This window comes from Capsicum annuum, chromosome 3 (genome assembly GCF_002878395.1).
Source record: "Capsicum annuum cultivar UCD-10X-F1 chromosome 3, UCD10Xv1.1, whole genome shotgun sequence".
NCBI classification, from domain to species: domain Eukaryota; kingdom Viridiplantae; phylum Streptophyta; class Magnoliopsida; order Solanales; family Solanaceae; genus Capsicum; species Capsicum annuum.
In genome coordinates this window covers 54,832,859-54,858,336 of record NC_061113.1, presented here as the reverse complement: position 1 = coordinate 54,858,336, position 25,478 = coordinate 54,832,859, and the positions used below count along the sequence as shown (strand labels likewise).

At 31.9% G+C, this 25,478-nt stretch overlaps 2 protein-coding genes across 2 annotated transcripts; one reads left to right on the top strand and one right to left on the bottom strand.

Annotated features, from left to right (window-relative positions):
* Positions 1 to 4,272: 4,272 nt before the first annotated feature.
* On the top strand, positions 4,273 to 5,252 carry LOC107866351 (PRA1 family protein F3). The gene has a single exon (XM_016712447.2). It carries the CDS (start codon positions 4,372 to 4,374, stop codon positions 4,900 to 4,902), a length of 531 nt encoding a protein of 176 aa, XP_016567933.1. The 5' UTR covers positions 4,273 to 4,371; the 3' UTR covers positions 4,903 to 5,252.
* Positions 5,253 to 5,598: 346 nt separating this feature from the next.
* LOC107863856 (E3 ubiquitin protein ligase DRIP2) lies at positions 5,599 to 17,490 on the bottom strand. The gene is made up of 7 exons (XM_016710026.2): positions 16,802 to 17,490; positions 15,884 to 15,983; positions 14,234 to 14,561; positions 13,654 to 14,099; positions 13,501 to 13,551; positions 6,621 to 6,693; positions 5,599 to 6,165 (listed from the first exon to the last, which is right to left on the bottom strand). Exons 1-7 carry the CDS (start codon positions 16,914 to 16,916, stop codon positions 5,986 to 5,988), a joined length of 1,293 nt encoding a protein of 430 aa, XP_016565512.1. The 5' UTR covers positions 16,917 to 17,490; the 3' UTR covers positions 5,599 to 5,985.
* Between the last annotated feature and the right edge of the window lie 7,988 nt (positions 17,491 to 25,478).

Sequence of the window (25,478 nt, the reverse complement as noted above, 5' to 3'; positions counted from 1 at the left end):
CTAAACCAGATAATCAATATATATATATATATATATATATATATATATATATATATATATATATATATATATATATAAATCTATTAGCCCATCCTATATGGCATGCCTTAGAGGTCTCCAATGCCATTTATCTTTTTTGTGATTTTTTTAATTATTTTTAAATTTTAAAAAGATTAAAAATTTACCTCAAAACTCATTCATTTAATTTTTTAAATTATATTTAATGTAAGTGAAATAATGAAGAGCAATAAGCAGCATAAATGTTACCTATAGGCTATAGTCATGAAGAGACTAGGATGAACTTCACCTTTAATTGCAATACAAGAATTCATTTCTTTTCCTACAACCCCTCTCTTCTTTCTATTTCTTTTGTTTCCTTCCAAATTAAAATTCTTCTTAATCTGCAATTTCTTTTCTTTTTCTTCTATTTCTTTCGTTTCTTTCAAATCTCCTGGCTTCTTAATATGCTATTTTTCTTCTTTTCTGCTTACTTAATTAGTTTTTGATAGATTTTATGTTTTAGATATGTATCATTAGATATCAATGTTATCACTTTTTTATGCCCATGTCCTCTCTATTTTTATCATATTCAGTTAAAGATGTTATATTTTCTTTTTTATTTTTCATTCATTGTTTGGTATCCGTATTGGAGCCCGATTAATTCGGATTTGCGTCGGGTAGGGCCCCATTCGGGGGTAGCGCTCCCAACAGAGTTCTCTCCATACTCAGGATCGAACCCTCGACCTCTGGTTAAGGGTGGAGCAGCCCCACCCGCTGAACCACAACCCATGTTGGTGAAGATGTTATATTATTGCTCTTTGTATGAGGCTTTTTTTTTTCAGATATATTTCATATTTATTGACTTTAGATTTGTTGTTTTTGCAGATTGGTGTGTGAACGTATTATATTTGAAATATGTTATTTGAAGCTTGTGAAAAAAGAAAGAAAGAAGGTGATACTCCTACAAAGATTCAAAATATGTAGGTATCTACTAAATTAATTCTTGCTTTTTTCATAAAATTGTCCGCACAAGTGTGCATTTGTTCATGCATATTAAACTATCTATTTTGTTAATTTTGTGAAATTTTTAGTAAAATTTAGCCCGCTGAATATATATATTTGAATATGTAAGACGGAATTAATTTCTTGACTAACAATTTGAATGAAGGATGAATATATAGAGCATGTTTGGATGGACTTTTATTCATAAGTTAGAAATTTTCTAATTTATGACTTTTGATTTATTTGTATCTTTTTATCTTTTTAACTTTAAAAAATGCTTAAAAATATCTTTAGTTCACCCAAATACTCTAAAAATGCATAAAAATTATTTTGACTTAAACATACATAAAGTAAGCCAATCTAAAACAGGTTCATATAGTTGGGTTACTCTTGGTTATATTTTTCAATATAATGTACTAAAATTTTGTAAAATATATTTATTATTTTTAGCAAATTCTAAAAATCTATAAATATAGTAAAGCTAAAAATAAAAAAGAAATTTGAGGTAGCGCCTCTTATTAATCATAATGATCATTTTTCTTTTCTTCTCGTATTTTTGAAATCCTGACCTTATTTTTCTTATTTATGTGTCATATTAAACAATCAAAAATCAATTATTAATGAGTATTAATAAGTATCAGTTACACCTCTTCCGTTTTGTAACATTTTTGTTACTCTTTCACCTTCCTTATTCTAAATCATTAACATTTTAATTATGACTTATATTCTTTAATGATACTTATGCATATAAATTGTATCTTCTAACCTAGAAGTTGACGAATCTCTCTCTCTCTATATATATATATGCAGAGCTTGGAGGATTATGAATTTTTTAACTAAAAGCAAATCTATTCAATTTTAGATTTTTCATATATTGGCTTTAACCAAATTATTAAGGCGAGCTATGTTTGTTTTTTCATAAAGCTATTCATTTTATTTTGAACTTCTGATTAAAAAAATCATGTTAATATGTATCCATTATTTTTAATTTAATGTATATGCATTTCTACTTCATTTCCAGAAAAATTATTTTGTTTTCAAATTTGTCATTCCTACGAGCTGTTGAGAAGAGGAAAATCATGAAGTAACTTTTTCTTTTACTTACGTGAATATGGTGAAAAATTTTTGAACCAAAAATCTTATATAATCTATATCAAGATTTACATATATTTGTATTAGGTGGTGGAGAAGCTAACCTCACCATTAACAATTGATATAATAAAATATAACTATGATATTTCTTCAAAATGTTAACACCTACATTCATAACAACTTTTAAATCGAAAATAATTACCATGAAATTTTTTTATTATTGTAGATGTCACTATCACTATATTGGCTAACAATATAATTGAGAATTATGATAGTTTGTTTATGATCCTATTCGGCGTAACTATTTCTCTCTTTTCCTAAAATTTCTATGCTTTCCTTGTATTGAGTTACGTTTTCATAGTACTATTTAAAGTAGCAACTATTGGTATCTCAAAGATTGCATTCTCATAATTGGTAACATCGTATCTCCATGGAAGTGTCTTGCCATTTAATATGATCTACTAATTGTTCTTTTAATTCTTATGCATAGATTTTCATAGTCGGAATGCTCAACATCAATCGAGAATTAGATTACATGTATGTGTATATATGTATTCTTTTTAATATATATTGCACCTTTCTAAAGCTTGTAAGTGTTAATGTATGCATAAAGATTATTAGTTTTTTGGGTTTAATATCCAAGATTATTAGATTAAATTTATTGTACTTTCAAAGTTATGAGTTCATATTATTATTTGTTATAATTTTAATAGATTTTCACAAAAATTTATGCTTTATCAAAAGTATTATGTTTCAGATGAAATCAAATACCATACATTAGATCGACACTTGCTTTTGTATTATTTGTTGATAATATTTCAATTTCATTCTTTTTCTAAATCTAATTAATCCTTTTTTTTTTTTTTTGCAAAGAATTACAAATCTACTTTAAAAGTTCTATCGATTGCTTTGATAAAAAATTATTTTTTTTGCACTCCACAAAAATATTATCATAAAATTTATCAAGCATTTGGTAGAATTTTTAAAATATATTTTATATAATCTATGTTTCTTTAAATGAATTTCTTTGTTAAAATATGATTTTATATGTAAACATTTATCATTTAGGCAAAATTTTACTTTCTTTGTATCTTTAATTTCATATATAATAGAGAAAATATATAAATACCCTTTACTTTCAACCTATTACCTCACAAATTTTATTTAAATCATTGCAAATACACTATTTTTCGCTGAATTTCAGTCACAAGAAAGAGAGTGAATGCACGCACCAATTAGGTGTTGCCACGTGTTAAATATATTTAATTTCATATTTTATTTATATTTTTTAATAAATTTTTTCTTTTTATTTAATTTATCACCCCACCCCACCCTACCTCATCCAGCAACTACCCCCAGCAACTACCCCACCCCCTACCCCCAACCAGCATCTTCCTCATCCAGCACCCCCACACCACCACCATCATCACTATCACTATCACCATCAAAACACACTCACCACCATCATGAAATTGAAACTCCATTTTTACACTTTTGAATTTTTCTTGAATTTCAACCATTTTAATTCAAACTTCATATCAATTGCTTCTTCAAAATCAACATCCAATTCCATTAAACATTCAAAAGTGATAAATGAAGCTTTAACGATATGATTTTTTAAAAATAAAAGCTTCAATAGGGCTTTAATGGAAGAGCTTTAATGGTGTTTTAGATCTTTAATGGGCAGTTAAATGATATGATTTAACTACAAAATGGAGCTTTAATGATATAATTTTTTTAAAAAAAAAAAAATAGCTTCAGTGGAGCTTTAATGGTGTTGAAGAAGAAATGGTGGAGGGGCCCTTTCACGCGCCTGTTGCGCGTGTATACATGCAGAGGGTCAATATGATGTATTTACAACGGAATAAAGAAGAAATATAGGGTAATAAATCGAAATTAAAGTTTAAGTATCTTCTTATAAAATTCGGACAAGATAAAAAAGGTATTTATATATTTTCTCTATATAGTATTGGTGTTGGTATGGATATATAGTAGTATGAATGGCAATAGATGGTATTTTTATAGTTAGTATTTTATCTTTCAACAAAATTAGCTTAAAAATTATAATATAAATTAATTAATAGTTTTTCATCATAATTATTTTAAATCTTAACCATATCAAATAATTAAAAACTTATTTTATTTATAAAATATTATATTTATTTTCATATTTTACGCTTTTTATACCTTCTATGAAAGAGAATGTAATTGCCCTTTACTATAACGTCCGATTAGGCGCGGATTCTCTCCCATTCGATCTCCTTCTAGGGTTTCAACATGCGTGCAGCCTATGACTTCTCTTTTAGTCGTGCTAGATCCGGCACACTTTCCTTTTACGCCCGCCGCCGTCCATGGCGAGAGTTACTAGCCCACCCGTCTTCCTATACCCAACCCATTTCCCTCACCGATTTCGGATCTCGGGTCAAACGAAACCTCTCCTACTTTCGGGTCAACTACGCAATGGTTGTACTCTTCATTCTCTTCTTAAGCCTTTTATGGAACCCTGTTTCACTAATTGTGTACTTGCTAGTGTTTGTCGCTTGGTATTTTTTGTACTTTCATCGGGATGAACCGTTGATGGTTTTTAATCGGATGATTGATGATAGGATTGTGCTTGGTGTTCTTGGTGTTGTTACGGTGGTGAGTTTGGTGATGACGAGAGTTTGGTTGAATGTGTTAGTGTCGACTTCGTTAGGGATTGTGTTGGTTTTTTTGCATGCCATGTTTAGGATTACTGAGGATTTGTTTCTTGAAGAAGATGATGTGGCTGATGGTGGATTGCATTCATTTGTTGGTACCTCCGTGTGATATGAATCAAATCGCCTTATTATTATATGATCGTGAATGGCTGATGTTTACATTCTATCGGGGATTCGAATGGAGAATTGAGACACATGATTATTTGGAATGATTAGTTTTTTCTCTCTTCATTGTAAATGAAGAATACTACATTTTGGGAGAAGGGCAAATGGTTTTTGAGATTTTGGTCTTTCAGTTTAGTAGTGCAAAATGCAGAGATACTTTTGGGTTGGTGAACCTTATGTTATGATGGAATTAGGACTTAATTTTGGTGTATTATTTGAATTCATGCATTAAGAGGTTACTTTTTGAGTTTTTCATGTATATGTTTGATTAATCAATCAATTATACGTTAATCATGGATTTTTCGAATAGGTTTATATGAAATATTCCAACTTTATTCAAGTTTAGCATGTTCAGCATTGACCATGTTTTGCTAAAATGATGTAGGTGGAATCACATGCTTTGATTAATACTTGTATCAGATGAATTTGTAAAATTGGTAAAACCATCATTGGAAGTTTTGATTATCTGGAACAAAGATAGTGCGATTTCTCTAGAATAGCCAGACAAAACAATCAGATGAATTCTAATCTCAGAACGGCAATTACAATACAACAGTAAGATTCATCATTCAAGAGTGATAGAAATGTTTGCCTAAATGCACAGCCAAACTGCAATCTAACAGATGAAATACTAGTAACCTTTGAAAAATAAACTAATTGTATATATGAAGATTTGAGATTTGTAAGACATAATGAGACAAACATTATCAAAATTCACGCAGTTTGAGGAGAAGGTAGTGTACAAGCGTACAACACATTGCAAAGAGAGTGAACTTGAAAACAAGGTATCTCAATTTAGAGCTAAAATAACCGAACTCCACTTTCAGTATCTTCTTCATTATCTCGTTCCTCCTTATCCGCTGATCTGCACCAATTCTAGTTGCGGCGGTTGAAAACAACTTACATGTCTAAATTCTCACCATATGATGCCCACTGGAGGCAGAGCGGTATAGCAATTCCGGTCTGCTGCAACATATGACTAATCTCTCATATAGTATATCAAGTATATGAATGGAGTGATAATAACTCAAGAAGCCGGAATGCCTGGTATCCTTCGAGCATAAGCTAACCCCATAACAAAATCCTTTGCTGATGAACCAATAATTGCTGATATTCTTTCCGATGTAGTAGTTTGAAGCCACATATCAATCAAACTGTTCAGTGGTAAACTGGGGATTACTGATTGGCCCATACATCTAATCTCAACCTACAAAATAAACTAAAGAGTCAGCACAGCATAAAAGTAAAACAACCTAATCATTTACTATTTTTTTTTTAAATGAAATTTACTGCAAGTACTCTGTCTCTCTTTTTTTTTTTCAATGAAGTTTTACTGCAAGACTTGTAACTTATGGATAATCTTTCTCGCTAATCGAAAAGGGACATTTCATTTAACATCAAGCATCATACATGACCATTCCTCATCTTAGCACTTGCTTAGAGTGTTAGCTGCCCCAAGTAGAGTTAATTCATGTCGAAATTTGGTAACACAACCTACTTCAAAAACTGACTTGATAACCATTGCAGCCAATGTCTTTTAAAACTATAGAAAATCATGTCCCCCCGACTTCAATCTAATATCACCAAGGAAGATGTATAATTGTGCATAAAATGCTAAATGTGTTCATTGATTTATAAATGACTAGAAAGCAAGACAATCACCTCATCTTCGCTTTTAAGATCCAACTTCCGCATCAGGTATTTTTGGATAAAAGAAACTGGAATATTACCGTCCCTGCAACAGTGGAAGATATGAGAAAAATTACGAGGAAAAATATGCAAGAATACCTGTCTCAAAATATTAAAGATATAGGTGGTCCTACTCCTACAAATGGACTACCTTAAATCTTAGTTTTGTCACACAAACTTTTTCAACTTTAGCTTCTCTTTCTAGCCTCTAATACTATATAGCATATTCCCTTTTTGGCTCTAGGTGTCTTCCACTGCCAAACATGTAAGGCTTATTCATTCCCAATGATTATCTTAGGTTGCCTACATTATTTTTTTCCCGTACCCCCAACTTCCAAGTCTTATCTGTGCACATTATTTGCTAGTTTTACATCCCAAATAACCTGCAAGTCAGATCACTGATGTGACTACTTGTAAGTCAGGCCTATCATTCCCAGATTATCTGTTTTACCTACACCAGAGCACCCCATTTTTTCTGCATTGCCATTTTACCTGGTGAATTTTCCTCAAAACTGCTCTATTTCCATTTCCCATTCTTCTGAAGAGTTTACGAATATAATGTCAGATATCAAATTGCAAGGTTCTTTTTGTCAGTGACTTCCTTCCCTTTTCTTTTTAAAATTCCCGGATCACTTTATCACAAGCACACATCACCTCATGCTTCCATAACTGTTTTCAGGTTACTGTTGGTTATAAGCCACAAGTACACATCACTTCATGCTTTCATTACTGATTTCAGATTACTGTTGGTTATAAGCCATTAAAAGTTAGCAATTGTGATTTCTGAACTTTGCTGGCCTTGAGATAGGATTCGTGTTTCGTACATTGTTAAAATCTGAAATAGAAAAGTGTCATGTCCTCTTTCTAATTAAATAACCTCATATTTTGAGCACCTTTAAGGTCACAAGATATAGACCAAACCGCAAGAGAGGAAAGAAATGTACTGAACACTTCATACTCTTCGTCTGATCTACCTTCCATATATTTCAAACTTCACTTGAAGAGGAGACACCATTTTAAGTTCAAGCACCTTAATTTTATACATGAAAACATATACAGATGGAGGGCATGCCAACCATGTCAGTAGTGATATTCTTCTATATGAGCAAACATTGATGCAATCATACTAGCACTAATGCACTGGATCCCATCAAAACTTCAAAACTAAGCATACTTCGGCAAGAGTAGTACTAAGCTGGGAGACTCCCTTGCAAGTCCTTCTGTTGCATCCCTTGTTTATCCAGCTTGGTATTGAAGCATAGTTCTTCTTGTTGGTTGAATAACTATCCCAGAAGACAACCAACATAATGTAGGACCGATAGGTCCTACTAGTCAGTATGACAAAACCAACTTCGTTCACAAGCTTTTACCAAAGCAAATGATCAGCTTTGAGGGGTTCAATCTTAGTATTGATTCCTTGTATAAAGGACAAATAAGTGTCCCTTCTCTAACAGCTTGTACTTCTAAATGAAGTTAGTGGTCACACACCTGTGGTATCAAATTTTTCTAAATTCAAGTCTCACATCCACCAATTATCAAAAAGAAGTTTCATGTGCTTGGCACAAGAAAAAAGAGTCAAGTTCACCCATGAAGGAGCCTTTTCCAGACCTAATATAAAATAAACAAATGTACGATGTACATTCCCTAGCAACTTGAGTTTTTAGATGAGGTGGTCACACAATTTAATGCTACTAGAATAATATATCCAAAGGATGGAAATAAATATAAATAAGAAGTACTAAAATCTGTACAGAAGGTGTGGAAGCAAACAATCACTCAGAAGCCAGAACATTGGAGGAACTTTTGGGCTGCAGAAACATGCTGCAACAGTAAATCAGTTGCAGCACTGATGTAGAAGAAACCAGAGAAGTTTGTGGCTTGAGGAGCATCAAAGACTAACAAGAAACTGCAGTAGCAGCAGCTGGGAAATAGGTAAGATGGAAAACAGTATAATTATGATTATAGTAATGGTAGGTCGCAACCGGTGCTGCTTCTAACCCTTTAAGAAAAACTAGAAATACATGAGTTAAAGAAATTGATGCTCTATGGTACACTAGTGTTTTACGTATTAAAATTAATATGAGTACACAGAGTTCAGATATTAATGCCACAAAAAATGGGAAATGTCCCTATAAAAGGAAAATTCATATCAAAAGGAGCTATGCAAGAATACTGCCCTCTACAAAAGTTATCCAACGCCATAACGAATTAGATTTGGTTACAAGGGGGACTACATTGAACATTCAAGCCAATATTTTCAAGACCAAATACTCCCCCACCTGATTGGTCAAATAACTATGAACACGCCCTAAGATCCAGCAGGAGACCGAGTTAGCAACTCTACGAGAAGATAGTTCATAGAGAGAGGCAATACTTAAGGAGCTAATCAAGACTTCAAGAGAAGATACGCAATGTAGAGGCACTTAACTAGGTGCAAACATCTATTTCACTATACTACCTAGTGGTGGAAAATGGGCAAGTTGGGGTGGTGTGGGCGGGATGAAAACGGATCATAATTTAATCCGTTCATATTTAAGAGGGTTAAATCAGGTTTTGACCCATTTTGTGTATGGGTTAAAATAGTTACATTTTATACAATACCAAATAGGAATTAAGGATTATTGTTGAAAATTGCTTTTGTTACTACTGATTAACTAGAATAATAAGCAGTTTAGTTGTAGGAGGAGTCTTTGTTTAAATTTGAATTTAGTCAAGTTCAGTTGAGATATAATAGGCTTTTGATTTTATCCTGCAGATTTTTTGATTTAGAGACCTCCATGCTTGATTAAAAAAACAGAATTTCAATCATTTTGTCTTTTTGCTGCCCCACCAATTTTAAAGACCAATATTGATATAGAGCCTGATTAGTCTTACTTGGTCTGTGACTGTGAGTTCATAACCATTTTTAACCAATACCAACTTTTAGCATACTTTCAAACATGTCAAGTGACAGTTTCTCATTGAACTATCAGATTGAGTCGATGAAAATGAAATCATGTCTTGAAACCTATGACTTATTCATGGAATGGTGTAATGGAACAATTCTTAAAAATACTTCCTGCAAATCCAATCACGTTCCAAACTAAAGCATATTCAGAAAAGCTTTCAGACAAGACAAGGTTATTCAGGGTGTTTTTTCGGAACAAATGCAAAAACAGACAAACAAAGGAAGAAGAAATAGTCATTTTGAAAAAGTTTGCAAGTTCAAAAGCAGTCAAAAAGTTCAACATGAATCGAAAGCAGAAACTGAGGAGAGCAACGTTTTAGATTGCAGCAACTGAAGCAAAGGAGGGATGTTGAAAATTGCGTTGATTTAGTACAGTAGTAAGTAGTTTAGCTGTAGGAGGAGACTCTGGTATGAATTAAAATTTAGTTAGAAAAGTTAGTTGAGATATTATAGGCTCTTGAATTTATCCTACAGATTTTCTGTTTTCAAGTTAGCCCTATAAGTCCTTCATGCTTAATAAAATAAAAGAGAGAATTTTAATCAAAATCTTCCAACCATTTTGCTGCACGTCTTTTAAAAACCATCAGTTTTCTAAACTTTGATGATAGTTTATTTTTAAAAGAAGAACCTTTGAAGCAATATAAATATATCTAGTGAAGGTAGATCTTAAAACATTTTAAAAGTATTACCACATAATTTTTTCAAATTTGCCACGACGCTCTTTCAATGAAGTATTTAATATATTAGAGTTTAAATTATGATTTAAAACATGGTTACACCAAAATCAATATAATCATTTATTCAAAATTTTGTTCTTCAAATCTGATAAGAAAAACAACAACAACAAACCCAGTGTATTCCCACCAAGTGGGGTCTGGGGAGGGTAAAATGTACGCAGTCCATACCGCTACCTCCGAGGAAGTAGAGAGGCTGTTTCCGATAAATCTGATAAGAAAAACTAGGTCTGAATTTTGACAGGCAAGAGTATAAAGGCTATGAGAAGTTGCTTCTTGTGGTGGGCAGCGTGTCTGACGCACTCAGAGAGCTAATAACGGAGAATACCTCTCCTAAAATAGAGCAATACCTCTCCCAAAATAGAGCAAAGTACATATTGTTTGAAAAGTATTCACTCTACAAAGACTATTTTTAAAACGTGACGCGAAGGACGAAGTCTGTACCGTGAGTGAGTTAGCGGAAAGCTAGCCCAACACAGTTAGCCCATATCTGACACGTAAGTAACCTTGAGTGACCCATTTTACACAGTTTAAAAATGGGTTGAACCCATATTTTATCAACTTTAAATAATACTAAATCTACCCGCTTAAATATTGGCAAGTGAAATATGAGTCCATTTTGCCCACACTCGCTATAAACTCACCCAAGGTGAAGCAGCACTATCTCTATGAATCCAGTAGCTAGCTTATAGTTTACCCTATCACTACAAGACAGGCCTCTCATAAGTTGCTACTATCAAAATAATTCTCACTGGCCATGTCCTGAAGGGGGGAAACAAATCCTCAATGCACTGGTTAACAGTTTTTTCCTCGTAATCCATCAGATACCTTAGTTCCATGTTCAGCATCTACTTGTTATGCTCCGAAATTCACTTCCTCCAAAGAAAGAAAACTAAATTATAACTGGGTTACGCACGACGTCTTCGTCTTGGAAAATAAGCATCAGACTCACCCATCCAGTTGACTAAAATAGATAAAAGGAGCAATCAGTGCCTGTACCCCAATTCCATACAAGATCTATGACTACTCCAAGTCCAAATGCAAAAGACTTGCTGAGACTCCACTAAGTAATGTTCTTAAAAGATGCCCCAGTTCCGCAGTTGGTTGCTCCATAGGTAAATGCCTCATCGAAGTCAGGTGCTCTCATGAGCCCTTTTGATATACAAAAACATACGTAAACTTGTCAGTACATGAAATTTTTGCACGTCTGATTGTATTCAGACAACTAAACGCAAGGGTCATCTTAGTGCATGCCATTTCCAGTTCTCTCTTTGCCCACACGGGTTTCTCAGGTAAAGCATAAGGGCACAAACACCACTCAACCGAGTTTAATCAGCTGGTGCAGTGGAAACTGTCAAATAATGGAAAAGAAGCACACAGAAAAGCTTCAACAAGCAAACATAGATTGATAGGCGGCACTAAAGAGAACCTACAGAGCTTGCTCGCCAGAACTGTGCTTAGACTGGATTTGTGATACCTGAAAAACACATTTTGCCTTAAAGCAAGAAGATAAATAAGAAACAACTGGCAAGACTTGATTCGACTTTTCACTTTGCCATCTAGAGATAGTTTGCCCTAAGTTAGGATAAGGAGTCAGAAAAGTATATCAAACAAAACAAAAGTTCAAAAGAAGAAAAACGGGAAATAAAAAAGAACCAAGGACTAAAAGACCAAAACAAAAAGCATCAACAACATAAAAAGCATTAATCATAAATCCATAATAACAAGAGGAAAAGAAATGCTCGTAGATACTGTTGTTGCTTCTTAATTTTTGAAATAACATAACAAACCAGATTTCTCATTGTTTCTAGAAAATCACCATTAGATCTCTCCAATTAAAATTTACAATCGAGAAGCAACTTTTACATAAAATATTGACTTGGTATATCTATTAGGTTAGTCTAAAGATGATTCTTTTATACCCCACGGCTTTCGTCAAATGGGTATTGAGTTTTAGGAGCATGTTAAGAGTTCGAGTCCTCATAACCAAAATTTGGTATTCGAGTGGATAATTTGTAGAGGGGAGGGGACTTATCCACTGATATTGACTGTAAAAACAATGGATTTCATGGTTATAAAAACATATGGTTCTTTTATGAATAGTGGGTCTAAAGTGAGGTGATAGATTAACCATGGTTTATTTAGTGGTTGGAGAGCGTAGAGTATCTTTGGTTTTGTTAGTAGCTGGAAGGTGTAAGCCTAGCATCCTGAACGTTTAATAATAAGTTTTATTCCCTCCATTTCAATTTGTTTGTCCTATTTTGACTTTGTGCGGAGTTTAAGAACGTAAAGAAGACTTGAATCTTAAGGTCTTAAATTAAAGATATATCAAATGTACCAATATGTCCTTTAATCTTGTGCTCATAAACATGCCATGTGGAAAGTTGGAACTAAAGAATTGCTAAAAAAAGAAAGAGACATTCTTTTTTAAACAGGCTAAAAAGGAAAGTAAGACAAACAAATGAAACGGAAAAAGTAGTTTAATTTCGGAAGTGAAAGTTCCATATGGCCAAGCAAAAGGCGTGGCATTCATTTTGATACAGATTGACCATGTGAATACCGTACTTATTGAAGTACACAGTGGTTCATAGGTTTGTACAATATTCAAGAAATCTACATCTACGACAAGGTTTTAATTTTTCAGATTACTCTAATCTAAATTTCACAAGAAAATTTAGGGAGAATGGGATAGCGAACTATCTGATTATACTAATCCACTATAATAACATTTAGATAATATCTTTCCTGATCATTGCTGGTTAGCCCTAAATGATGCGTGACTTTACTAATCAGATGCGATCAAAAGAACAAAATAAAGGTAAATCAACTGCCCGGTTTGTCTCCACGGAATTTTGAATATACTCGCATTTAGAGCATGTCCTACTTTGAGAGTCAGTTTCAGTGATCCTGAAGCAACCTTAAGTAGTTACCATATTTAGCTTATATTCTCTGTCTTTATGCAACGTGAATGTGACTTTCCCAGAGCCACCATAATAGACAAGTTGTGGGATTGTACCTCAGAAAGGATAGGAAAAAGATTACAAAAGTTGTAAGGAAAAAAAATTCATGCAACTCGAATGTTCTTGGTGCAATTTTTATAAATTATACAACTAATCAGGCATGCTAAGACCATCTCAGAATAACTTTGTTTTACAGAATAAAACGAACTTACTTTATTCTCAAGTAACTTGCAGAAATCTGTGGCAAAGGTGCATCTCCCTCCCTGACACAATTAATTTGGGGAATTAAAAACATTGGAAATTCAATCTTGTCTTTGAAAAAGTAAACCATAAAAAATCCACGACAAGATAAAGCAGATTCTCACTGGTCTTCCGACGCTGCCAATGAGAACCATATTGGATAGATTCTCCTTTCACATCTGGCAGTGGTTCCATCCAGTACAGTTTGCGGTGAAATATTAAACTCTCCAAAAGCTGATGCCTTTTTTTTGCAAATTCTACGCGACTTTTTAGGTTTATCAAAATCTGGAGGAGCAGGATCACCATTATTGTCATCCTTGATCTTCAATTTCTGTCCATTTTGTTTGACTTTAGTTTTACGGACATGACCCTCACGGTCATGGGAATACAGACCTTCTGACTTAACAGTAGAACCCTGTGATGTAAACCTCGAAGATTTGCTCCTGTTTGCTGCTTCCACCAAACAATTTAAAGGCTTCCACAAATCAACTTTACCATCCCACTGTTCACTGCCATTCTCAGTTTCTTTATCCGGTGTAGGGTGGCTAGAAGGCTCAGTACTGGAAGAATTCTGCAAAAAAAAAAAAATGTTATGATTGACTTTAACAACAATACTGCTGGTCTGTGCAAAAAACTGACTAAAGACAAGACCTAATGAAGTCCCAATTAAGGCACTGCACCAAACATCTGAAGAACATGAATTACCAGCCTTATATTCTGAGTGAGCTTGTTCAAAGTTTCAGGCGAGCTAGAGCCATCCAACTGATCTTCCCCAGAACCGTCTTCTTTCTTGGGAGTTTTCTCAATTGAAAAGGTCGAACCCTGTAATGATTTTCTTGCCACCGATTTTGATCTTCTTCCTGTCATTCCAGTTTGTGTAGATACTCTTGGAGTGCTGACCACAAGTGATGAGAGTGATCTCTCCTTTCTCCTTACTGGCAATGCAACTGAAGGCACAATTTCAAGTGCATTCACCTTTCGCCTCTTATAAGGGAATACCTTTGCTCTCACATCTTGCAGATTATGATCTGGCCTGTTGTAAGATAATTTAGAAAACAAATGACAATTTCAGAAAAATGTCATTTACTAATCATCTGTGGAAGTAAATATAATATGCAAAAGAGGCAGCACATGAAAAAGCAGAAGTAGATTGTGCTAGAAAGTGAAGATTAACTGGGTTGTAGCCTAATGTAACTGGTGAAACTTCATAAGATATCAGCATTTGGGTACTTCATTAATAAATTCAACCTATCATCACAGACACACACACTCTCACACTCATACGCTCATTTAATTAGTGAAACATAAATCATTATCTATTGTCCACATACCATACTTCGTACTCTGTAGAGACTTCTAAGATAATCAGAAGAGGACTTAAAATCCAACAGCTACAGATACCAATCTACTGGATGATGTGAAGTATGCCATTGTCTATTGCCAAATCTTCCTCCTTATATTTTGAAAATCAATCTCTTCAACTTACCTTTTTAGTCTTACTTTGCAGAACCTCCAAAATGTACCCCGAATTAATTGTAAATACTGATCCAAATCCGTAATTGGTCAAAAAGGCAAATTTTATGAACAGTTGTGGGATCAAGATTGTTATAGGAGATGAACATTTGGCCGTAAAGACCTAACAAAGACTAATATATCCACAAGAGAAATGAAACTGACAGAGGGTGCAACTAATAGCACACATGAAAAAATGAGAGAAGTTCATCGAAGATGGTTTAACTATGCCACTAAGTTGACCTCAAAATACGCTAGTCTGTAGTTTCGACACAATGATGATTGAAGGTACAAAAAGGAGATGAGGCAAAACTAAACTCATTGAGGGAGTTGTCTCAAAGACCTCATGATCAATGTGGACTTAGTAGAACATGGTGTTAGCAAAGGATCCATAAATATGACAATAATGATATAACTAGTCGGGATTTAGGCTTAGCCGTTGGTGAAATTATGTCAGTTATCCACCAAAAGACTAAACTTTTTAGTCTGATAAAAGACCTGCATTCAGTGTGGAGACAATTGTCAAATTTAGAGAACTTACACTTTTACGGAACTCCTAATTTGCCTTAAGAGGCAGATTATGTAGTAGTGGTGTGAATCTCCACTTGCATAAATTTGAACAGATATAGAGGATTCATATTGCAGATCCCATCTAGCTTCAGATTAAAACATAATTGATTGATTGATTAAACGTGTAGTAGAGTTACTGTAAGTCTCAAGTCATTCATAGTGACACATAGCAAACTTTTGCATTTATGGAAACTAATATGTCAACTGAGTAGTTAAGCAAACTTTTGCATTTACGGAAAAAGAAAAAGAACAACAGCTAGAAGATAATATGACCTTAGTTTCTCTAGAGGAACACATCCCAAGTCAATATTGCAAATTGGACAGCATTCTGTTTCTTCACCAGACAGCTTCTTGTAGATGCATTTCCTGCAAACTGAGTAAAGTTTCAGAGGGAACAATGTCAAAACAATAATCTTTTTCGCAGAAACGGTTGCTAGCTTCGACAATACCCGAACCAAAATGCAAAACACCTAAGCTTTTATTTAAAAGGAACGAGAAGAAAGTAAGCAAAGTCAAGTTGTTCATCAAATTTACATCAGTGCAAGTTTCTAGAGGAATAGTTACATGAAGGAACATCTCATTACAAACAATCACTTCCACGCAAAAACCATAAATTAGCACCTTTCTCAGTAGCAAAACCAAAAATTTCACCAAGTATACTAAAGAAGTAATATCTATGTATAAAAAGTAATTTGTGACCTATATACTTGGTATAATTTTCTATATACTTGGTATAATTTTTCAACAAAGTTGTTCATCAGCTGACCACCCTTCATTGTAGGTGGCTTCGCCACTAGCACCTATCCTATGCTTATTGGATGCAAATAAATCAAGTCAATCAACAGCATCCTGTTTAAGCTCCAATTAAAAATTATGAACTTGTCCTCGGCCAAAACATTTAGCTCCGTAGACAAAAACAATAAATAAAAATGAAAACATCCATAATATTACCACCGTCGATAACTATTCAAAACGGATCGATCAACAGATATCCCGTTCACATTTAGCTGGAAAGAAAAAACAAATATCCCAAGTCCTATTACAATCGCCTTACAAATCGTTACGCAATTCCTAAAACGTAAAGAAAAGAAAAGGACAGATGGGTAAACCCGGATCGTAAATTGAGGGAAACAGTTAATAGAAAACAAATTCAAAATTCGAAGAGCAAAAGGAAAATTCAAAGGGACTCACACGTATGAAGGCACTCGGAAATAGTGGTGGCATCTCTGAAGAGTTTATGGCAAATTGGGCATGTCATGCATGCCGCAATCGTTCTCCTCTTCACCTTCACTACTTGATTCGTCATATATACTTCTCTATTATCAGCTCAATAATAGTTTTGTTTGGAGTTTATATAATTTAGAGGGTGATAAAAAGGTGTGAAATCCACGTAGTGAAGCGGTGCATGCTAGAAACGGTCACATGACACATGGAATTTACGTTCATTTCTCCACTCCTTTTATCTGCATTAGCAAACCCACAGACGGAAGTCGTAATTATTAGGGGGTGGAAATAATAATAATTAGAGCAGAAACGGGATTTGGGAGTGTTGAATCAAAGATTTTGATTTGGATTTGGGGTAAAAAGGAAGGTGTTGGATGATCTCTTGTTGCTATATACTTGTACAACAGCGTTGTGGGTTTGGGAGTTGAAATCGAGGGTGTTTTGGTTAGGGGCCGTGACGGGGTGGGTGGGAGTGGGAGTGGGAGTGGGGGTGGGGAGAATAGCTCATGAACGAAACGAATCCTTGGTGTGTTTTATATTTTGGAATTTGCTATTTTAGTTTTTATTATATGCTAAGTAATAGATTAGGGCTAAGTGGTAAAATGCGCCGGGGAGAATGGGCTGATTATTAATATTCGTTGTGTTTCGTATGCCTGACGGCGGAGCTGTAAAAGGGCCAAGACACAGCTGGTTTTGGAGATTATTGCATCTATGGCGCACGTTAGCCTATGCGTCCTGCAGCATTTCTTTTAAAAAAAAAAAAAAAAAATACCCCCATCAAGTATTTATCCTGATTTAAATTTTTAATACTTCATCTATTTTAAAATATAATATTTCTCTTTTTAAGAGTCAAATTATATAAATCTTAATTAGTATGTTAAAATATATTTTATGAGCTTATGAATTGTAAATTATAGTATTTGTATAGTTTATGTATATCTAAAATATATTTTAAATATTAAATTAATTTAATTTAGCTTACAAAATTAATCAACTTAATTTTCGATAATGAAACATAACAAATTAAAAAAACGAAGAGAATATTTAATCCGTATAAATATAATTAAGTGAGAGTAGTGAGTAATTTCAATTTAATTAACAGTAACACTCATTCATAAATCTTAGATGCTTTAAAATAGAAATTAAGTGCAAATAAAATATTTTCGCATTTAAGAAATGATCCAGAGAGAAACTTTTGTTATAGGATTGACTTTAACAATTTGAATACTTCAAAGAAAAATTACAGTCGAAGTCGCATCCAAAAATGTGGCATAACAATTGATAAATTGAATTCAGAATTATCAGAAATTAAATTTATTGAAAGATAACAAATATTCTTAAAATTAATTGAAATGCATGTGATTTGACATGTATACTATGGACTAGTTTAACCACACGTGTCTCGCACGTGTAACGTTTGACTATTTAAAATTAAATGATTTTGTTTACTGCGATGATTTTTTGTAAAAGTTCAAATCCTTTTTCAAAAATATTTCAAGCTTTTTAATAAAATAATGTAAACACATATATTTTACCACTAGAAGTTTTACGTGTTTGAAGAATCATCACTTTTTCGTTTGTCATATAGTATCTCTTTCCGTTGTTGCCACAGGTTAAGAGAGACGCATCAATTTGAACCACATTTGTGTTACGGTTATTTTTTATATATATATTTAAAATCTTTTCTTATTTTTAAAGTTTTATCTTTACAAAATCATTGATTACATTCTTATTACGTACTTAAAACTTTTTAAAATCTGGTACTTTTAATTTTTTTTTTTTAATTTTAACAGTTTTGTATTTATTTCTAGATTTTTCAAACTTTCTTAAAATCAAATTTAGTTAATTTAGAATTTTTAAACTAATGAACAAAGTATTAGTTTTCATTAATTTTGATGATTTCTAATAAGGAAAAGTTTTACCATAAATATATTTAATTAATTTTTAATTTTTAAATTAGGAACAAATAGTGAAATTTTGATGACTTCTAATAAGGAAATGTTTTACCATAAATATATTTAATTAATTTTTAACTTTAAAATATTAGGAAAAATAGTGAAAAGATGATTTTGTCTAAAGTAGAGACTTTCAATGAAGGGCAAAAAGTTCAAACAACATTTTAAAGATCCTTCACACTTTTAATATATTAATAATAATAATAATAAATAATTATAGAATAGATTATAGATACATACCAATTCAAAAATTTAGAACAAAATGTTTAAAGTAATATATGTTATGCTATAAAGTTATATTGTTGTATAACTTATAAAAATAGTGAAAATTTTGTCTATTGAATATATATGTGCTTTGATACTCCTTTTAGATGCAACTGAATAACAGAAATTCATGAAGATAAAAATTTAATTGAATTCAAAGTATGATTTGTATTAGTTGTCCTCTTTTTTTATAACTAGTTTTGTTATACGTGCCTTGCGCATGTATCTCACTTTAAAAAGTTCAAACATTACACTAAATAGGATATGTGTTTAAATTATAAAGATGAATACAATAATTAAATTCAACATGAATATGTAAAGCTGAAAAATTTATTTAATTAAACCTAACCTTTATAAAAAAAAACTACCACGTGTAAACTGCAACAAAACATTACGATGATAGAGACAATAAAACAATACAATTAAATCTAGCTTTTACACAAAAAATTTCTCAAGGCCGTTCAACAATCATTTAATACCTGTAAACTCTAATAAAATAATACGATAATAGAGATATCAAAATAATACGACTAAACCTAACCTTTGCACACAAAAATATTCAAAGCAAAAATTTTAAAATAACAAAATTAAACCTAACCTTTACCTATAAAAACTATTCAAAGCCGACCAACATTTATGTAGCACCTGTAAACTACAACAAAATAATACGATAAAATAGATATCAAAATAATATAATTAAACTTAAATTTTACACATAAAAATTTCTCTAAACCAATCAACATTCATCTACAAACTGTAAACTACCACAAAATAATACTAATAGAGATATTAATACAATACAATTAAACCTAATTTTTACATAAGAATTCCTCAAAGCTAACCGAATTTTATCGACGACCTGTAAACAACAGTAAAACAATACAATAATGATCACAAAACTTCCATTTTGATGAATATAATTCTTAGCTTGTCTCAGCGAAATTTTGACCCTAAAGAATTATTTGAATGAAAACAAAGAAGATATATACATACACATGTTGAATTCTATTATATTGACAAAAACAATAAAGAAGTTGAGGATTAAAAAGTTAAGCATTCACTAATCTAGACAATAACCGAATCGTTGAAACATACGTTCTTTGTTTTATTAAGTTGTAAATAAATTTTTTTCTCATGCAATAGAAGGCTAGAAAACCCTAATGAATTCAAGAATGAAAAATCTAATTAATCATCAATCAAAATCAAAACAAAAAGAAAACATAGAGGTAGAAAAATCATACGTATGTTTCTAGTAAAATTTATCAAAAATACTATTTAAATAGAATTGTAGATACTTTTTTTTATATAAGGTAAAATTCTAATTTAGATAGAAATGTTAAATATTATATTCTTTGGTTCAATCCAATAATCTTTTTTCTTTCCGTGCATTATTTTTTTTAAAGAAAATATATTTGCTTCCTAAAATTCTAACCTTAAAAAGTGGTAGGGATTTTTTGTTACCATGCGTACTTTTCTTAAAAAATATAAAATTTTAATTTTTAATTTTTTTCCCTTCCACGTTAATTTGATTCCTTTTAAAGATTTTTCCATAAATAATTTAACGTGCATCTCAATATTTATACAAGTATTTTCTTAATAGGATTCTATTTTAGGAGTATTCTTTTAATTCATCAAAGAAAAATATTAATTGATTTTCGTTCCATATAGTTTAGGAGTCTCATATATTTTAGGAGTCTAGTTAATATAATAAAAGTAATTAAATAATAAATTAAAAAAATAGTGAAAAGTTAGTTTTGCTTTAGGAGAGTCTTTTAATGAAGGGCAAAAAGTTCAAATCACCTTTCTAGCAGTCTTCACACTTTTAATATATTATAGATATAGATAGTTTATAGATTATAAATTATAAAAATTATAATAGCAGTTAATTGATTATTCGGTAGTTGCATAAATTAGTTAGTTTATACCACAGATATAAAAAGTATTCGTGCATTGCTCGTGTAATTAAATTAATCGTGACATACTATTTATTATTTCCCCCTAATTTATCAATTTATAAAATTATTCTAGATAGTTAGACATCTAGTTATTTGTAATTAGTTTTATGTAATGTAAAATTTTATTTAAGTAAATCATCATATTCATTACTCCCTCATCCATTTCAGTGGCGGATCTAGAAATTTATTTCAAGGGGTTTGAAAAAATAAAAATATAAATATGTTACGTCAAAAAAATATAATTTCAAGTTATAAAAGGAGAGACTCAAGAAGTGGACATAGAATCAGGCTACCCAACAACTTTGATTTCAGGTGGTTCAAAATTAATATATATACTTAAATATAGATTTTCTACATTATATATACAACGTAATTTTTTGCCGAGGGGTTTCGGGTGAACCCCCTTAACACCACGTGGGTCCGCCTCTGATCCATTCCTCCTAAGTTATCTTGTTTTGTTTTTTAATAGTAAATTTAACTAATTTTAAAAACTAAATGTAATAAATTAATTTAATATTTTAAAATTAAAATATTAGAAAAATATATGAAACGTAAGTGATAGATTTTTTTTAATAAAATAAAAATTATAGTTTAAAATATTAGTAATTAAATTTTATATTATTTGACTCTAAAAATAAATTATGACAAGTAAAAAGAAGATGACTAATATTTTGTGAGTTGAATTTGTTGCAGGGCAGTTACGGTGTTACAGAAACAGTATAACGCCGTTCGGGTGGGACAAGAAAGATGAACAAACTCTCCATCCCAAGTCAAAAAGTAAATCCTCCTCTGCGGTGCATTCCAAAGGAGTAGTCTTTCTTGTACTATCGGGGTCATTTAATTTAAAATTTTGTAATTAAATTAAGATTATAACTTGAATATTATTCTCTGCCTTTTAATTTATGTGATGCATTTTAAATTTTGGAATTTAAATAAAATTATTTTTATCGATATTTTTTTATGTATGTTTTAAATATTTTAAAATATCAAATATTGTGATTTATATTACTTTTTAAGTAATTTTTGAATATATAAATCTTATTTTAAAAAATTTAAAAATTTTATAGTCAAATTTACGACAAAACTTGCAATGTTCGACTTTCAAGAAGCGGAAACAACAAAATATACTTTAATTCAGTAGAAGTCAAAAAAAAAAAGTAGCGTGCATTGGTTCATTTGAATGGCGTTGGTCATAACTAATAATCCTATGCTTTGTATTATCTTATTATACTAGGTGGAGAAGTCTGCACCAGCGCGGGCCCAATAACAGTGACGAGGCAGTAATTTGTAATAGTCAGTTTGCATACTCAAAATCGTAATTTGTAATAATCAGTTTGCATACTCAAAAAGGCCATTAAAAGGGACTGGTGGAGATGCAGATACAACTTCAATCGCATTAATAAACGCGACTGAGTTATTCGAAGGCATTAAAGCAATCATACATTGATCTTGCATTTATAACTTTGTAATAACACTATAATTTAATAAAATAAGATTATTAGATAATTGTAGCTGTTCAGAACAAATAAATAGCTCGTAGGCCAAACTAAAAACAACAGAAACTGCCAAAAGAAAAAAGGAAGAGGAAAGGAAAAGACAAAAAGAAAAGGTCATATGCTTATTATGGCTAATTGGACATTAAAGTTAGTAAATGCAGATATCGTATGAAAATGAATATGCAGTCTAATCTTGTTTAATTTCTTCTTCTTCCTTGCTACTTTGGAATAACAACAATTGTTAGCAATAAAAAGCCAAGCCATCTACGAAAATCACTCACGAAGAACGATAGCATGTAAAATTTCATAACCTCACTTCCTAAAAATTAACACCACCAGAAACTCTAAATCTCTCAACTTTCTTCCTTTCAGTGCCACTACGGAACCGTAATGGCAGATTGGAGTAGCTGCTTAATAGAAAATAAAAAATTCAGCCCCAAAAAAAGTTATATTGAGCAATATATTTCGTCCTGAGAGTGCACGAAAATACTTTCTCTTTTATCAGAATTTTAGCATGTTGAATCAACCCCTCCAACCAAATAGGTCACGTCAATTGATATGATGTTTCCAATCAAACAACGGAACAAAAATCCAATCACACTTCTAGCAACAACTCAACCATCTATGCAAAGAAAATTCAAATTACCGAGTTTTTGGGCATCACCAAACCACTTGCTCATTAGAGTAGAAACCTTGAACACGGCACCAGATTCTTTCGCAATTGCTTTAGCAAGTATTGTCTTCCCTGTCCCAGGTGGTCCATACAATAGAACCCCTTTCATTGGACCAAGCAGTTTCCCATGACAAAACAACTCTGGCCTCCGCAGAGGTAAAATGGCCAGCTGAAACAATGTTTCCTTAATACCATCCAGCCACCCAATCGAATCAAACTTCACATCTATGTGGTCTAGATTCACCACATCCCCAGCAATCATATCCTGCAGCGAATTACTCAATAAATTGAAAGAAGAAAAGATGAATCGCCCAAGATAATTAAACCACAAGAAACCAAGCAATATATCCGGTAAAAGGTTACCAAGAATAACAACTACACCTCAATCTCAAGCTAGCTGAGGTCAGTCATGAATCTACACTGCCATGTCAGTATATTTCGGCACATTTCATTCTGATAGTCTCTAATTTACCTTAATCTCAAGCTAGTCGGGGTTGGTTATGAATTTACACAGCCATGTCACTATATTGGGGCAGATTTTATTTCCATAATCTCTTAATTCTTTTAGCTCCCTTCCCTGATACAGGGAGATTCCCTAAATCTCCTACAATATATGAATTATAGAAAGGCTAAGGATTCCTAGAAACACTAAGTATCATCACTCTAGTGGAATCTTTCATTTTATATATATAAATTATGCTTATGGTAGTATGCTAAGGATCTTTCGAGCCTTCCTGGTTCGGGATGCCTGTCGCGATCAGGGCCTCGGCTCGGGTCGTAAAAAAATCAAAAATTGAAGAACAATGGAGTTGGCAAAAATAGCTATTAGATATATATGTACCTTCCAGCTTGGAGAGATGTTTCTTTACTTTACCAGCACAGCCTTGACAATGAAGAGACATTATCATAACAACAATCTGCATAAATAAATTAAGATATGCCACCACCATAAGTAGTATTAGACGTTTTTCTCAATTAGCAACTACAAAATGCTTGTAACGTTAGATTTTAAAAAAATTATAACCTGAAAGGATAGTGAAGGAACAATTTAGAAATTATTTTTTTGATGTCTCTTAAAAATTGTCAAAACAGAAGAATCAACAACAATAACAAAATTTAAATCTCATCAAGAAAGAAAGATAAAACATGCCCTAAGGATGGAAAGAATCTTCATCGCTGATTTAGGTGAGCTTGCATCATTTTAGCATGAATATTGTTGGTGCCTCTTTTGTATTTTCCATCTCGTTCAGAATAACAGTGAGCAGAGTAGAGAAAGAGGAAAAGAGAGGTAGATTTGAGAAAATTCAATGAAACATTTGAGAGGATTTGATGAAATTAATGTAAACAGGTAATTTTTAGTATAAAGATAGCATGACAATTTTTACAGCAAAGCTTTTTGAATGATTTCGTTACAAACAAAATAATAAGTTGATTGATCATCATCATTATCTGCGGTAGGTGGCCTAATTAATATTTTTTATAAAATTAAAATTTTTTGCTCTCGATAAAGCAACATATAATTAATCATGAGAAAAAATTAATTTATGTAGATAAATACCAATATAATCTAATATTTATCCTCGTACTTTATTTATAGTCATAACAAAATACAAGCATATTAAAAATTACGTTCTCTTAAAAAGAACATGTACTTTTTCATCTTCAGATGATTGTAATGGTATTCTAGGTATACATACATGTTTATCTTTAAAACCACCACTTGCAATTTTACAACTTATAACATGCTTTTTAAAATCGCAACATACTAATCGTGTTTCATTAATAATATAATAGGGTAGTGTTGTTTCAATATTAATTTGTGCGGAGATAAGTCAGGAAGGTTTATAGTATGCAAGAAATTTTCAAATTGAATTTGATCATTCGGTTCAATTGTTTCATCGGTAGTTTAGCATTTGTTGGAAATTGAGTTTTAAGTCTGTTATTTATTTTAGGCAAAATGACCTTCTGGACCCTTGTACCATGTCGGTTTTGTAAGTTGGATACTTCTACTTACATGTTTGTCATCTGAACCCCTGAATCCATTAAAACACAATATTTTAAACCCTTTTTTGGTGAGTGTAACACACTCTCCCCACGTCAGCTGCCACATCTGTCTCATTTGCCACGCCATTTAAAAAATTTAAAAAATTAAAAAATTAAGAAAAGTATTACATTAAATTTCAAGTCATTTTTAAAATTGCTAAATAACAAATTACATATTAAAATTAATTTAATTAAATAAGAAAAATTTATAATTGTAGAAAAATTTGAATAATCATGTTTTTTTTTTCTCACAAATTA

Excerpts from the sequence above, each read along its gene's own strand:
- LOC107866351 (XM_016712447.2), top strand. The coding sequence starts at position 4,372 with ATGCGTGCAGCCTATGACTTCTCTTTTAGTCGTGCTAGATCCGGCACA.
- LOC107863856 (XM_016710026.2), bottom strand. The coding sequence starts at position 16,916 with ATGACGAATCAAGTAGTGAAGGTGAAGAGGAGAACGATTGCGGCATGC. Across the intron at positions 14,100-14,233 it reads TCACTCAGAATATAAGGCTG|AATTCTTCCAGTACTGAGCC; the intron begins GTAATTCATGTT and ends TTTTTTTTGCAG. Across the intron at positions 13,552-13,653 it reads TTGGCAGCGTCGGAAGACCA|GGAGGGAGATGCACCTTTGC; the intron begins GTGAGAATCTGC and ends TAATTGTGTCAG.